Genomic DNA, 17,543 nt, shown 5'->3' with positions numbered 1-17,543 from the left:
AAAATTTTACTTTTGAAAGTTGAGGATCCGCGAGCTTTGAACGGGCTTAAGATTTTTTCAGATTCGGAGGTGGAGTGGTGAAAGGTAGTGAGAAAGTGGTGGGTATCCCAAGTCTCATTTTAAATTTATTCGTCTTTTTAGGGGTTTTAAAAATCATTGGATTGGTCAAAATGCCAAGTGTTGACAAATTAGGTTTTCTAGGCATGTTGGTGAATTTTATTGAAAATCGGGTATTTTTTATTTCGGGAGCAGAACGGTAAAGGTGGGAAGGTGGTCGGTACCACAAGTCTTTTTAGGTGGGCCCACCAGACCTAGGGGGTCTTAGGGACCTCGATTCAATCAAAATGTCATTTTTCAATGATTTGTGCCCTTGAGGCCCGTTAGCACATTTTGTTGAAAAATCGGTATTTTTGGGTTCTTTCGAGTAGGGGCCCGTTCAAATTGGGGTGTCTACAGCTGTCCTTCTTTACAGGAATTATGTGCAAAAAATTACAAAGAATAGAGTAAACTCCTATTTGTACGGGCTAGAAAAATTCTGCAAAACACGACTTCGAATTACCAATTGAATTGATAATCTTTATAGAAAATGGCTACTCAAGCACGGGATCTGATAGAGTTTTGCCTTATTGATTTCTCAATCTCAATGGCGTAGAGCTCATATGAGATCTCGGATTTGATGAGAATTTAATGAGTTTTGAAATTTAGTAGTTTTTTCAATCGTGTTTTGGCAGATCGGAGTTGAGTGCAACTCAAAAGGGTTTTTGAAATTCTTTTGATTTTGGATAGATTTCTTGATTTTTTTTATTTGATTTTTGATTTTTTGTATTTTCTTGATATTTATGGGTTTTCATATTTTCTTGATTTTTGATTTTTTTGATTTTTTTTTTTTTGACTTTTTTGGATTTGTTTGAATTTTTTATTGATTGATCCGTGCCTAAAGCACAGATGGCGTTTGGTCCTATTTCATCCATATTTGAGAAACCGATAGCACTTTGTTTCTTCCATCCGTGCTTGAGACACGAATGTAACGAGATTTTCCTTACCCGTACTGGTAATACAGACTAGTACAAATTTTAAAAGCTTAAGGCCTGCACGCCTCTCCATTTCTCATTTCTTCTCCGTTTTCCTTCGATTTCTCTTCTTCTCTCTGGCGATTTTTGGCGATTCTCTTCAATTTTCTTGATCTTTCTCTCTCTTTTGAGTTTCTCTTTGTTTTTCACCTCGTAGAGGTCAATCTTGTTGTCGGGGTGACTCGGATCCTTCCAGAGCATTGAGGTGAGTTTCCTTAACAAATTTCCCTTTGATTTTCTTTGATTCTCTTTCCTTTTATTTTCAAGGACCCTTATCTTAGTTTTGATTCAGACTTGCTGTCACTTTTTTGGATTGGTTTTTGAGTGTTTTTGTGGTGCACTCAAAATTTTTCGATATTTTGATCAACTAAGGTAAGTGCCTTACCCTTTTTATTTCGGTTGTCTCCTGTAATTTTATCATGCTAATTGCCCTCTTTTTTATTTTTACTTTATTATTTATTTATTTATTAATTATTATTATTATTTTTCTTGTCAATCTTTTTCTCTCGTAATGTTGCCATGTAAACCATTAGGAACTTATCTTGTTCATTATGTGCAACTTTGAATTGTTGGTTGATGGAATTTTGGAGATTGGTAGGTGGATTTGCAGATGATTGAGGTTGTTGAACCATTGGAGGGGTTTATAGCTGATTTTTTATTGGTCATTATAGCTGATGGATTTGTCACATTGGTTGGGTGATCCGTGATTTTATTTGGATAATTGGCCGTTGGGGCTGGGAACATGTGGGTGTTTGGATTGGATTGATGTGAATGGGGTAAAGCAGTATTGTTTTGTTGGGCTGTGATGAGTGTGGAATTTGGGGGTGGCAGGGTGTAGTGGGACTGATTTGCAAGTTTGGGGTACGGCGGGTGAAGTTCGAAGCTTTTGAGATTGGGATATTTCGGAATGTAGTCGAGGTCGTGCATAGTAATTGAATGATGACGGGGGTGATCTTGAATGGTTTTTGGTTCATTATGTGTGTGGATTCGTGGTTGTTTTGCCTGGGACCGGGACTGCTAGCGAGTTCATTGAAGGTTTGAGATTGTTGAGCATGGGAATGTTTTAGATGAGAGATTAGAATGGTGAGTGAGACATTAAGGTATGGTTTTGGGGATTGTTTTGAACGAGGGATTGGGTGGTCTTGAGTTATGGATTAAGGAATGGTTTAAGGATTGTTTAGGTGGTTTAAGGGACTGAAATTGGACTATTTAATGGACTGCATAAGGATTGTTTGGTCTATTAAATTGAATCCTCACATGTTTGAGTGATCAAGAGAGAGAGACCTTAATTTGAAGTTTTGTTTCAAAGGAGATCTTAAGTTCAAGTATGAGATGAGAGAGAGACAAAGAGACTTCGTTTTCTAACTTGAAATAAGAAACAAAGATATTAGCGTCAACGTCGAGTTTAAGGATGAGAGACAGAGAGATCAACGTTGACTTTGAGGGTGAGAGACAGATTATTTTCGTTTGAGACGAAAGATAAAGAGAGTGAGTGAGTTGTGTTTTAAATAACTCTATAGCGACAGTCAAAATCTGACTGTCACTAAAAATCGTTACTATAAGCCATTTTTCCTGTAGTAAATGGTTTTATCTGTATTATTTACTTCATTGTATAGGGAAAATTCAACATCTATTAAAACTTTCTTTCGAATGAAGTTATACAATCTCATGCAAGCAATAATAATATCCCTCTATTTATTAATGGAATATTTGTGCATGTCCCTAACAATTGTCCATATTGACTTTAACACCTCAAAACACATCTTTAATGGATATTTCACTCTCATCCAATCAATTTAGACTTTCAAAACTAGTCAGATGTGTAGTGAATTTTTCAGAGATGTAATTCTTTCAAAGATTTATTGAGCGAATGATAATGAAATTGCTTAAGTCTCAAGGTTCATTATTGAAATTCTAATTTTTCTAATTTTAATAAAATGTCTAAAAACATCTAATTTTAATACTCATTATTTCAAGAAAATATCCCACACCCTAAACCTAAATGATGCATTGTTCTCAATGTAAGCATGACATGCAATAAAATGTAAAGCAAAGACAAAATTAAAATTTCTTAACAATTGACGAGAATGTGAAAGAAGAACTTGTAAAAAAAATGAGAAGTCACAAGGTCACCTTCCAATAGTGCTAAGTTTAACGTTTTTAACCAGACAAAAGGTAAAAAGAATGACTAAACCTGATAATTAGGGTCCTCCAAGAAAGTTTTCTCATCTTCTAAGACAAAGTACTCAAGATAGGACTTAAGTTTTTGTCTATTGACTTGAAAAATGAACCCATTATTGGGGATCTTGAACCTCAATTGCACCATGTGGGTGAATAATGTGAACTATGAAAAGTCCGAGTCATTTGGTTTTAAGCTTTCTAGGGAATAGATGGAGTCTAGTGTCATATAGTACACTATTTAACCCGGGTTCGATCCCCGGTAGCAGTGTCATTTGTTCATCGCGTAAAAATGTTTCTGAAAAGAACAAGAACAAATAAAAAATTAAAAACCTGTTTTAGACTAACAAGTAGGGTTGTTCCACTAAGGATTGAGGAACTAATATTTTAGATTTTAGTAAATCAAAAGGAAAAAAGATTGATTTTGAGAGAAAAATTAAATTTTATTGGAAATAATTAAAACTAAAAAAAAAAAAACTTATAATTTAAGAAAAAATTAGAGAGAATGAATCCACCAAAATAACCTAAGTAAATATAATCCTAATGTTCAAGTTCTTGATAAATAACTCAAATCAAGAATACAACAAAAGATCTAGACTCAAAATATTTTTTCTTAAAAATCCTTGTAAAATAAATCTAATTAATTAGCTAAAATTTTCTTCACTTAAAATTTATTTTATTGTCCAACGATCCTCCATCAAGGCGAGTATCCAATATAATGAATTTATTTTTCAATAGTAATGGTCACACTAAGCGTGATGGATAAGAAGAAATAGTTGAAGAATACTTAGGATCAAAGGTTATTGAAGATAAATTTATTAAAAATCTTTAAAAATACATTCAACAACAAAAATATTAGAAATAAATTTACCTAGTTTAATATGGCTTCATCAATCTTCCTAGAATGGGAGATTAGAAAAACATTGTCACGGCCTTGCTGGTGCGCCACTGGATAAACGTGGAAAAGAATATGAAAACCAAAGGGTCAAAGTGGAGCCGTCATATGGCAAAGTGGAATGTTAGGGAGGAGTAAGATTAGTCTCATATTTGATTAGAGAACATTCAGAACCTAGTCTATAAGGATAAATAAACCTTACATAGTACAATGTTTTTTAAAGTCTTGCAGGCTTCAGTCCAAAACGAACAATATTATATTATTGTGAAAGTGGGCATTACAAATTATATTAGAATCGATGACAGCTTTTCCTATTTGGTGGGAAGATTGTCACATCATCACTAGTGGGCTACTAGCATGAAATGGAAAGGCTATAGAAACCAAAAGGTCGAAATGGAGCTATCACATAGCAAGGTGGAATGACAGGGAATGGTGCAATTAATCCTATATCGGACAAGAGAACATTCATATCCCAATCTATAAGGACAAAGCAGACCCTACATAGTATAACACATTTTAAAGTCGTATGGGCTTCGACACAAAACGGCTAATATTGTACTATTGTAGGCTTGGGATGTTACAAGCATGATTATGAACACCATAGAGAAAATAAACAAAATACTTTATTATTGAAGAACTCCATAAAATCTTTGAACAAAATCTTCATTGTCTTCCAAAATTATAACAAAAATAAAATTAAAATTAAACCTAAAGTTAAAAGATGAAGAGAGAGAGACTAGGAAAGGAGAGGGGATCGAAGAAAGAGAAAAGAAAACCCGAAAACTAGAAAGATAAGGTCTTTTTATAGAAAAAAAAACTAAAGTTACTTTGATAACAAATTTTTACATTTTTTCATCTGAACTCCTTCATGAAATAGAAATATCTCCCTCTATCAATTAGAGCTCTAACTCCACTAACCTTGCACCATTTTAACAATTGAGTCAATAAGTACGTCCAAAATGGTAAAATATGATAGATTTGGAGTTTTTGATTTGTCACATGTTTTTTACCATTCAAAATCCAAATTAGCCTTTTTTGTGAATACTAATTTGTTTTCCTTTGAATCAATTTTCTAACTTCACTGATATCACCTTATTTTGATAAATGAGTTAAAATTTATGGGCAAAACATGTATAACATGACAGATTTAGAGTGAAGGAAAACTTGATTCTATTAATCCAAGACCATTAAATCTCTTTGACTTTAATCTTTGAATTTGACTTTGATAGTTTTTTCACTCTTTGATTATTTAATTTCCATTTGTTTTGCCTATAAGAAATTGACACATGCAATTTAATCAATAAAATGTAACTTATGATGATGTAACTATTATGCATAATTTCATAAAAAAATTTTACTTCTATATTAGAAAATACGGTTAAGTGCTCTATAAAATAAAATAAAAAATACATATTTTTAAACACTTAACAAAAACATAGGAGTGACTTATAGAAATATTCTTAGAGAAAATTATGGAGTTAAGTAGTGACATGTGTTATGGTGTGAGGGATAGTGATGATGATGATGAGATTTATTTTTTTAGAAGGTTGATTATTGTGGTGACATGTGGCAAAGTGGTTGGACAAGGCCTTGACATTGGTCAATGGACTTTGAAGTTAAAAAAGGCTTATGGACATGGATATGGGGCTTAGTCATGGGCTTTGGTATGGCTTTAGGGGTGATCCATGGGTGATGTGGCTTAGGTTTCTAAATATTTGGCCTTTTTGTAAGTTGAGTTTTGAGATTGGTTTATAGTGGAATTAGTTATGGGTTGGGATGGATTTGATTAGGCTAGGGTATTTTAGAAGAAAGGGCAGGCTTTGGAAGTGGTTTAGAAGTGATGGGCTTAGAATCAGATGTGGTGGGAAGAGATGTATCTCAAATTTAAAAAAAAATATATATATTTGTAAAACCATGGGCCAATTTATTATGACAAAAAGTGAGAAATTTCAACCATTAGATCTTTAAGCCTTCAATCGATAAATTGGTAAAAAGTTTATTTTTATGGACCATCTTAAGGTGGCCTGTGCAAATTGGGGTGTTTGCACCATGCTATATTTGTGCATATGCTCTATGGATAAAGTTTTGCTTAGGAATACATATTCATGAGGTATGCTTAGGATAGATACATTTGGGCAATGCATTGTTTAGCGTTTATTCTAATAGGATGGTGATAGTTTTCACATGATTGTTATGTCGTAATATATCAAAATAACACACTAAAAGTATGAAGTATGAAGGACACAAAACATGTACACGTATGATTGCATGAGGTGAGTACATGATTATATGAAGCTTTGAGATCATGAAATTGTCTTGAAGTCAATATAAGGAACTTCAAAACATTCATGATCCATTGTTAATATCATTTTTAAAATTAGGTTAAAGTTAAAGTGATCCCTAAAAGAATTTTTAACAATGGTTTTTCTAAAACTGAGAGAGACCATTTGACTTTAAAATAACTTTTTTAGTTCTTGAGTCTTTTCCAAAATCAAAATCATTTGTATGTACCAAGTGGAAAATTGTTAGAAATTTGGTCCATACAAAGTTTGGTAAGCTCCCACAATTAAGCCTATCATTTTCAAAGGGTGAGGTGGTCTACCCATAATCATCAGAGAGACTCACTCCATTTTTGTGTGCTGCGATTTCGGCTATGGGTCAAAATCGTGAGCCATTGCAACTATTTAAGTGGAGGATGAGTTCCTTCTCACATGCTCAAGATCATAATCCCATCACTTTAACTATGAGAAGGGAAAGTGTTGAGCGCCACTGTTGTTGGACTGAATTCTCTAAAGGTTTGGATCGATTTGAATTAAACTCTATATGCAGATCAGTTCTGCATTATTTGTTTAAGCATCACAGGTATTTTTCATGAACCCATGATCTAGGTTCTTGTAGAAATTGATTTTGTTTGATCTTGAGAGCTAAGATTTGTTTCTAAAGGGTTGAAAACCCTACATTTCAAAAAAAATTAAAATTAAAAAATCAACCATCTTCGTCTTTAAGTTCTTCATTTTATTTCATTTATGATCTAACGACCCAACAAGAATGTTACAGAACTGGCATATGCATAAAAGCAACAACATGATTGAATTGTTGGATATTTCCATTTGTTTTTCATATAAAAATCTATACACAATTACAAGTGAATCGATTTTCAACATTCAACACCATAAGAATTCTAAGGAAGGTTAGAATTCTTAAATAATAGATCACAAGGCATCACCATTGGGTGTCACTATCTTTAATCTTTATTTTCCTTCCACCCTTAGAACCAAGTTTTAGTATTTTGTGTCACTGCAACTTCTAGGGAAAGGGATGGCATCTTTAATATTGGTTAGGCCAGTAGCAAAGAGAACCATATGATCGAACGCAAGATTGAAGCCAGAGTGTTTCACAGTTCCATGCCTCCGTAGATCTAAATACCACTCGTACTGCTCTCTTGGCAAATCAAACTCCTTTATCCTGCAAACATTCAACATGAATAGGCTTATATATAAGTTGATAAATAACGTTGATCCTGAAACATTGAATGTTCAAATTGTCTCATATGTTCGACAATGAGTTGGAATTTATTGGTTAAGAATTAAGATCATATTTTGCATATGGAAGAGATTTATAATAGCACCCTTTTAGTGTAAAATTTATATTGCAGTCATCTTTCCTCTTACTTAATAAAATTAGGGGTAATTTTGTGGCATCGCTAAGGTTTGGTGAAATCCTAGTCATTGTCATCAATATAAAATACTTATCACAAAAATTTGGGCTCGGCTTCAACCTTAGGGGAAATTTTTTTACACGGTCTTTAACCTCAAAAGTATATTCCCTCTAACCTTCAATCCTCAAGAACGAGTCTGTCTTTGAAGTGGGCAGGCCACTTCAAAATTTTAGAGGAACCCTCCTCGTTACAAGACAAGTGGTTTTTTGGTTTATTTAACAACCCTACTTTTTCATTAATATTAGGGATACCTCCTTAAAACGCCACGTGTAATTCAAAGGAGAGGGTTCTACCGAAATTTTGAAGTGGGATGGTCGCTTCGAAGTCTTTTTCCCTCGAGAACAGTCTAGGTTTGGGGGAAAGTTGAAAATGATGAATTTTTGGAAGAAAAATTATTCATGGCAAGAGGTTGAAGACAATGGGTTTTTCCTTCCTTTCTTTTGGTTTTTGTTTGTTTGTTGGTGTGTTTGTGTGTGCATGTGAGATCATTTAGAAGTGAAAGGATAGATGTAGATGAGAATGACATTACCTTTTGATGAGCATTTCTAGGCGCTCCTCCTTTTGACTACCTCTAATCAAAGTTCCAACCTTGACAACAATAAGTCATTCATGTTATAGGGATAAATATTATTATTTTTAAATAGAAATATACAAACATTTCAAAATTTACCTTTGGTACAATTACATCGATTGTGGCAACAGTTTTCCCATCATCGTTAAGGCGTGCAAAAAAGGGCTTGATTTCTTTTGGATAATTGTATATAATTACAGGCCTTCCATACATCTTGTCAGCTAAGTAACTGTCATTTTTATAAAGAGCAAGTAAATACCTAAACAAGAATGATGGTAGTTCACAATTTCAATGTATAGCAAATAAAAACAATTTCGTGGAAAGATAAAAGTAAAGTGGAACGACTCATATTGTGTCATGTACGGAACGATATGCAGTATAGTAGTAAGATTAGTTTATGAGATTAGGATTAGGATTAAGATTAGGAATTGATTTGGATTTTTTAATTCGGTTGGTTTAGGGTTTGCGCTAGAAATAAGGAAATCTATGGGATTTAAAAAATCAATTAGAAATATTAAAAGAATCCTCTGGATTTAGGAGATCAATAATCTCGAACTGGTCTAGGAGACCTGGCTAGCTTAAACCAACCTGTTGAGTGTATATTTTCCTCCCCTCTAGGGTGTGTCATACCGCAGTTAATCCTCGTGACCCTCTTATTATATTCATAGTCCTCCCCCTCTCCAACAGATCGGTCTTTCGGAGTAGTTGGTTAGTTAACATGGTATCAGAGCACTAGGTTCGTATAGGTCACAATTTTTCCACCCTTATGGGTGAGGGGTAGTGTTGAATGTATATTTTCCTCCACTCTCGGGTGTGTGAGACATTCCCTACTTAAGCCTCGTGACCCTCTCATTCATCGTTCTCCCCCTCTCCAAAAGATCGGTCCTTTGGAGTGGTTGGTGGTTAACATAACCATCTTCTTCTCTATTTCTTTCTATCATTTTTTTTTTGTTTATTAATATAATGTCTTTCAAATGCCACAGATTGCAAGAATGCATACTAAATGTCACTATGGACATACATACCTTTCATGTTCTTCACTCAAAGCTATACCCCATTCAAGTTTTGCTTCAAATGTCTTATCTGTAACCTGTTTGAGCAATTTTTCACAGTTGTGAGTTACAATTGGATTAAAATTATTTTATCTTGGAAACTTGATTTGCTACTTTTTTACCTTATTCAAAAGCTCTACTGCTTCTGTATAGGTTATCTTTTCAAATGAGCTTGATGTCATTGATTGAAGACGATCAATAGCTGTGTTGTCTATTCTTTTTGACACAAATTTCATATCTTCCAAACAATTTTCTAAAACCCATGGACACAGAAATTTCAAGTAGTCCACCGCACAGCTCACGACATCCTATAAGTGTGACAAGCAACAATATTTCAATAAGTGCCATAAACCTTCATCTTTACTATTATAATGAGAGAAGGTGGAGTAGAAGTGGTTCAACACGAAAATTTGGATTCCAAAAATGCTCCCACCTTATCATTTAAACTTATTATAGTCAGAGTCATTTTGGCCAAAAGCAAAGAAAATTGCAATCCCACGGCCCTAAAATCGTGTTGGTTAGTTTTTAAAGAACATCCTTTTTACTATGTAATCTTCAAAACTACCCTTTAAGTAATATTTTAAATTACAAAATAAGGATATCATGCCTTTTTGCTTGTTACATAACTTTTTTTTTTTTTTTTTTGTCTATAACTCTATCCTAATTTGGTGTACTATATAATTTTATTAATTGGTGTCTAACAATAAAAAAATGATGTGACAAAGCAAGATCTCTTAAGTTAACAAATCAATTATTTGGAGAAAATTTCAGAAACTTTGCAAGTATGTTCAACAAATTTGTAAGCATTGTCAAGCCATTAAAAAAACAACAAAAAACGAGAAAAATGAGATGTAATCGATCTCTTTGAATTCCTTATCCATTTTCTTCAGATCTTCTATAATCCCTCAACGTGTTGTGGAGAAGAATATAAGCAAAAGGATTGAGTAACATACAAGAAATTAAGAATGAAGAAACCACACAAACTAAAAGCACATACATACCTCTAAGTCCGCAAAAGCTATTTCGAGCTCAACCATCCACAACTCTGCCAAATTCTTTGTAGACTTAGATTTCTCTGCTCGAAATGTCGGTCCAAATGTGTAAACACTTCCAAGAGCAGAAGCATAGCTCTCAAGGTGAAGCTGACCCGAAACCGTTAGATACATTTGGTGAGAAAAGAAATCTTTAGAAGGGTCCACATTTCCAGACTTGGACAAAATTCCAGAATTCAATGTTTCTCTTGCTTCCAACTGTAAGGCTAGCTCATTTGCCTTCTGGAGATCCTGAAGTGCGAGAACCAAAGATTGCTTATTACTATCACTTCGCTTCAACTCTTCAATTTTACTACTTTTCTCCTCAATGGCAGCCTTAACAACTGCAAGGTTGATATCTCTATTATCATCCATTGAATTTGATGTTTCTCTTGCTTCCAACTGTAAGGCTAGCTCATTTGCCTTCTGGAGATCCTGAAGTGCGAGATCCACAGCCTCCTTATTACTATCACTTCGCTTTAACTCTTCAATTTTACTACTTTTCTCCTTAATGGCAGCCTTAACAACTGCAAGCTTGATAGCTCTATTATCCTCATTGAATTTGATTCCTCTTTCTCATCTTTTCCAATAAGAGTTGTGACTTGGAACTTCTCACTAGAACCTTTAGCATCGGTGCTAGTAATAATGGGTGTGTGCACGTAAAGGAACTCATGGCTTTGGAAGAATGCGTGAGTAGCCTGAGTCAAGGAACTTCGGATACGAGTAACAGATCCTACCTACAATATGACAAAGCACGTTAAAGATAATTTTCATTTTATTATAGAACACATACGCGGTTTACAATATCGGAATGCATCTGTTGATATGTATTGCTATCGGCCAAGACCTATACGAAACATTGAATGTTTCAATAATATATCAGCTACAAGGGTGGCGTCAGGATTTTCTTGTAAATTGGGTAACATATAGTTGCCCGGTAAGATTGAAGAACATGAAGATGAGTGGTTTTGAGGAGAAAATTCAAAGATTTTTCATCAAAAGGTTGAAGACAAAGACATTTAGGCCACTTCTAATTAGTCTATGACAGAAGACCTAAGTCAAGGGGCAATGTCATCGATGGGGGTGGGGGTGGGGGCAACTACCTAATATTAATCAAATAGAGGGTGTTCTAATAAACCCAAAAGTTTGAGTGGGGTGTGGGAACGGGGGCAACTGCCAAAAGTTTCCTAGGGCAAACTCAAAATATATCAAATTAGCAGAAGGACAATGTGATTTTTACGAATTTTTGTGAGGGGAAAGTGCCCACACTGTAAATCTGCACCTAATCGGGTATCTATCGTAATGTATCAAATATATCAGCCAATACGATATCAATTTTTTCATTAACCAAAACATTCAATCGATGCTATTTAAGCCTTGATTGAACATATACATATTAAGGACTCAACATTACCCCAGAATTATCCCATAATATCAGGATTACAGGTAAAGTTAATGGAAGTAAATAACATAAAAACAAGAAATATCAGTCTTTAACGATTGCTTTTCCATTAGAAAATCAGGGTCTTCTCAAGAAATAAAAAGGAAAAAAATTGATTTTTCTCTAGAAATCGGCATAATAGAGAAGAAGAGGTTATTGAGAATCTGGAATTCCATCATTAAAGGTAATAACCGATCCATAAAGAATAGATCAAGGATGAGAAGGTGAGTCTAAAAATTAAAAATTCCAATCACATTAATAGTTATGGCTAATGTTCCTTGTAATGATTACCCATAATTCTCTAATAGTTAAATGTTTGTTAATAGTAATCAATCCTAAATAGATCCTGGATTCATTCATGGTTAGAATAACGATTAATTCTGCTTAAACTAGGAACATCATCTAACTCTACAAAAATAAAAATTTCTATTACCCAAAATGTTATTAAAATTTACAATTTCAAAATACTTAATAGTGGTAATAAAAATGCGAACAATTAAATCAAAATTGGATAAGAAATTACCGTAGTTGTTCGTGGACGAAGATGTGAATAATTCCTTAGATCTTCCAAAGGTAATCTTGTCTTTGATAATGGATACTCTGCATAATCAACTGTCCCCAAATGTAAAATTTTCTCCACTTTAAGTTCTATAACACACTTACCTGGTATTGATGGTTGCTTCAGAACACCTTCTACTAAGATTGAAGTTCCAGTAGGAGTCAATTGACTGAGAGGAGAAATAGAGACATGTACCACAACCTGAAACAAGTTACAAGCACAAAAGTTAGGATAATTTTTTAATTGGGTGATTTACCAAAACATGCACTGGAAATTGAAAAATTACCAAAATGGCACATTGCTCATTTTAATTTCCCAAATCGATAATTTACCATTTTTTGAATTAAAATATTTTTGTTAAAGTGGGGAAAAAATTCACTGTTTTATAAAACAAAACTTTTTTAACTGTTTTACTGAAATTAAAACAAAGAAAGTATTTACTGTTTTATAGAATAGGAATTTTTTTTTCCCACTTTGACGAAAAATATTTTAATTTCAAAGATGGTAATTAATCTTTGTCAGAATCAAAATGTTTTTAGAATTTTTCAATTTTTTTCTAGCATTTTAGGTATTTTCCCTTTTTAGTTTGGGTTTAACTTAACATCTAAAAAATTCGCAAAAAATAAAAATAAAAGTTTGCTTTGTTCTTCTTATCTGTCTTTGTTTCTTATGTTATACTGATTTAAACCATTATTTTTGGGAATTTTGAATTTCCCCAAACTGCATCCAATCATGGTGAAATTCCTTTAGGGTCTATATGATTGGATGGGAATTTTGTAGGAAAAATAATTTTCTCAGAAAAATGAGAAATGCTAGTAGTATTATGATTGATGCATTTTTCGTGGGAAAACCAAGTTCATTGAAAAATAGTTTTCTTATCTTTCCAGGAAAATATTCTCTGACTGTACCACCTAGGAAAATGATTTTCTTGTCAAAAGACAGGAAAATCTTAATGTTATTCTCTAGCAATTACCTCCACACCTAAAATGCTAGAAAAAAACCGACTTCCTTTTTTACTTGACATTTTCCTTTGGGGTAGTCAAACACAAACAAACATTTTCTCCAAAATCCTTTTTCTCAAGAAATTGATTTTCTTGATAAAATGTTTTCTCCATAATTATACACACCCAACATGTAAAGTAAGGATTACAACAAACAAGAAGAGGTGGTTAATCACTTGCAGGGCTCAAAAATAGCTAATAAAACCCACTTCAACAGAAGACCTACACTTAATTTTCATGAAATTAATCATAATTTCTATAAATAAACATTCTTCCATACCAAAAATAAAATAAAAATTCAAATCATCCCACTAAGCAGAGTCATTAATTTGGAAAAAAAAAATTCTAAGAAGTTTGATTAAATTGAATTGTACCTGAAGATTTGGAACACAAGACCCATCATTGACTTGCAAGTAAGCAATTTCAGGTAAAGAAGGCTTAGTAGCAGGAACAGAATCCAACTTGGGTGGAAGAGGACGACCACCGCTTCCACTCAAAACATTAAAAATCGAACGAAAGAGAGGGATTCGAGACTGAAGAATTTCAACACAGCTAACATCTTTTTCGGTAGACATTCTTTTGGGTGGTTGAGGAAGATCTTTTGTTTGTTCTTTAGAGGATTTCACCCATCCTCCAATCACAATTGTCTCCCCAATCAAACCCAAACCACCATCGCTTCGACCCAATATCGTTTTCAAAACAACTCGTTTCGAGTATTTCGATTGAGTTATTACTACACGATTTTCAACTCCAAGTCCTTCTTCTGTGGCCATTTTTGGATTTGAAAAAAAACAAAGTAACAAACAAGAAGAAAAAAGTTTGGGTATTTGTTGTTGTTATTGTGTTTAGGTTTTGGATTAAATGGAGAGGAGAATTGGAGATTGAATTTAAAGAGATTTAGGTTAGGATGGATGCTTTGCTTGGGAAGTATTTCTAAGGGATTGAAGAGAGAGAAAGAAGAAGATGATGAGATGGAGGGAAGGTTTGGTGAAGAAGGAAAAGGATTGTCTTTGAGTTGGGTCATCTCTAGTTGTGGGATTGGAGATGAGGTTTGGAAAAAAGAAGAAGAGAGAGAGAGGTAAGGTTTGGAATTCTTGAACGTTGGGGCATTTGAAAAAGGAATTTATTTAAACTTTCAAAAATAAAAAAGGACTTTCTGCCTTGCAACGTCGGCAGCCGTCACCGGGTCACTCCAAGGTTTCAAAACTCGTCTTAAACCGAGTTGGACAAAAAATAACAAAAACTCGGCCGAGTCAACTAAGTTTAATTTTTTAAGATATAAAACAAAGAATTTTCTTAAGTTATTATGGAAGTTTTTGAAAATTCGCTGTGTTACATTTCTTGATAAACGTATCTTATAGTGGTGCTATAACAAAATGCCTTATCTTAGTCAACACTCGTAACATTTTCGATATAAGCATCATTGCTACTTCCAATACTTGGGGGGCCAGGTGTTTATGTTTTTTAAATAAATATTTGCAACAAATACTTATTTATTGAATTTTTTTTTTCAAAAATTCCCTTACTTCATCAAGTTTACTAGTTAATGAATCTTGGAACAGAATACACATCTTTTAAAAAGATAAAATACCTATAATACCCTTAATTCTTTAAATTAATACATGTTCTATTATCTCTCCTCTCACCACCGAAAAACATGAAGAAGATATAATCAATATTTAATTGAAAAAATTGAGTGTATTATAAGTATTTATGCATTTACAATGATGTGATTCCCGCTACGAGGTTTGTTAAGTAAGAAAATCTCTTTCCATAGTAAGTTTGTAAGGAAAGTTTGGTGACAGCGTCAATTTGTAGCATCTAAAAACATGATCCGATGGCAAATTGTTGTAGAGGATAAAATTTTAAGAATTTTAAAAATTAATATTTTTTTAAAGTAAATTTTCATCATTATGCTTTGTTTTAAATTTTGGAATTTGGTAGCTGTCGTTCTCAGCACCTTGCATCAAGTTCCAAAAAGATGTTTGTTTTTTTTTCTCAGAAATTAAGTTTTGGTGTTGGATTGCCAAGGGGATGATCCATGTGGGCCTCCTTAGTAAGATTTGAAATCTTACTAACTTATCCAGGCTAGCTAGATTCTCCCTCCTTGGTTTGTTCTGTAACAACTTTGGTAAAGTAAGGAATTTTTTATAATAAAAATGCAACAAATAAGTCCGTCAATTAAATATCTCTTTTCTAAAAGACTTTTGGACACGCTTATGAGTTGATTGACCAGCTTGGGACTTGGGAGGTGCTTTAATCTTTTGGAAGTCTTTTAGATTGGTTTAAAGTATTTTAATTTTAAAATTAATTGAATGGGCTAGGGCCCACATGGATGGTTCGACAATAGATTTGAGTGTTTTGATTTTTTTTAAACTCTTTAGACTAGTTTTGACTAAGAGTCCAGGGTTGGGATGTTGACTATGGTCAAAGATTGTTGACTTTGGATTTGAAGATCTCCTAGAATCAGCTCTAGATGCAATTTTCGATGAAAATAAGTGTTTCAAAATGTTTAGGGTATTATAGAGCTGCAACCTGGTCTGGCTGGCCGGAACACAATCTGGGCTTAACATGATTAATGAGTGAGTCTAGGCTGAGTTGTGTAGAAAATGAGTTGAGCATGGGTTGGAATATCTCAAAATTAGGGTTGAGGGATCGAACGACCCAACTTAACCTGAACCCGACGCATGTATACTAACATACAAATAATTTTATAATTATTATAAGTTTTTTGTTTAACATTTTAATTCCATCTTATATTATTTTTAAGATATAAAATTTATTTATTGATTAAAATGAAATTAGTAATATTTAACTAGTCAACCGTTTCAAAATTACCTAATTCATACTAACCCAAATTTAACCCGATATTAGAAGATCAAACTTGGGTTGAGCTCAGGTTAGCGAACTCAGACCTGATGGTTGGATTGAGTTGAACTCAGGTTAATGGTTTTACCACTTGGGTTAAGCTTGGGTTTACCCTCCAACCTGCCCAAGTTGCAGTCCTAAGCATTATAAGCACGAGGGCAATGTTATCAAAGGGCATTTCAGTTATTTTCAAGATAATTTGACCAAAATGATAGTTTTTATGTCCAGGACTATTCCTAAGTGAAGATTATGACTCACTAGGGGCATTTTGGATGTTTTTTTTTTTTTTTTTTTAAAAAAAAACTTGGACAATATTTTAGAAATTGTTCGGTTTGACTCTAAGCGGTCCTTTCCAATTCTTGGGAAGTGTTTTGAATGGATTTAAAGTTAAAAGATGGTGGTAAAAGGGCACCAAAGGAATGTTGGTTAAAAGTGTTAAACAATCCAAAAACACACAGAAAAAAGAAAAAGGCTCATGTTTTATTGATTCTACACAAAAGCAATTGAATACAAAAAGAATGATTTAACCTAAATACAAAGAGACTATATATAGGTTAAGTCAAAGAAAATTGAAAAGACTATTCTACCCTTAAATAAACAATAAATAAAAAATAACCCTATATTTCTTAACATCTCCCCTCAAACTCACGACGCGGCAGCTACAAGCATCGAGAGTTTGCCAACTAGAAAACGAAAACGAGAAATAGAATGTGACTTGGTAAAGAAATCTGCGAGCTGCAAAGAAGAAGAAACAAATGGCAAAGTAATGGTGTCATGCTTGAGATGATGACGAGTGAGGTGACAATCAATCTCAATGTGTTTAGTTCGTTCATGAAAAACCGAGTTGTGAGCAATCTGAATAGAACTCTGGTTGTCACAATACATAGGAGTGGGATGGGAAAGAGAAACTCCCATATCTGCAAGTAACCAACGTAACCAAACAATCTCTTTGGTAGTAGATGCCATAGCACGGTATTCTGCTTCGGTTGAAGATTGAGAAACAATAGATTGTTTCTTGCTTTTCCACGAAATAAGAGAATCACCCAAAAAGATACAGAAACCAGTAACAGACTTGCGATCTGTGGGATCGCTGCCATGATCAGCATCAGAGTATGCACGCAATTCAAGGGAAGAGGTGGATGAAAGTAAAAGACTCTGA

At 33.6% G+C, this 17,543-nt stretch overlaps 1 protein-coding gene across 1 annotated transcript; it reads right to left on the bottom strand.

Moving 5' to 3' along the window:
* Positions 1–7,169: 7,169 nt before the first annotated feature.
* LOC147382528 (asparagine--tRNA ligase, cytoplasmic 2-like) lies at positions 7,170–14,610 on the bottom strand. The gene is made up of 9 exons (XM_086428843.1): positions 13,891–14,610; positions 12,480–12,716; positions 11,047–11,252; positions 10,486–10,876; positions 9,607–9,792; positions 9,458–9,522; positions 8,532–8,661; positions 8,391–8,449; positions 7,170–7,608 (listed from the first exon to the last, which is right to left on the bottom strand). The coding sequence occupies exons 1-9, from the start codon at positions 14,287–14,289 to the stop codon at positions 7,425–7,427; spliced, it is 1,857 nt and encodes a 618-aa protein (XP_086284969.1). The 5' UTR covers positions 14,290–14,610; the 3' UTR covers positions 7,170–7,424.
* Between the last annotated feature and the right edge of the window lie 2,933 nt (positions 14,611–17,543).

This window comes from Akebia trifoliata, chromosome 16 (genome assembly GCF_017979445.1).
Source record: "Akebia trifoliata isolate Shusen 1 chromosome 16, ASM1797944v1, whole genome shotgun sequence".
In the NCBI taxonomy this organism is placed as follows: Eukaryota; Viridiplantae; Streptophyta; class Magnoliopsida; order Ranunculales; family Lardizabalaceae; genus Akebia; species Akebia trifoliata.
This window is presented reverse-complemented; position numbering and strand designations above follow the sequence as displayed.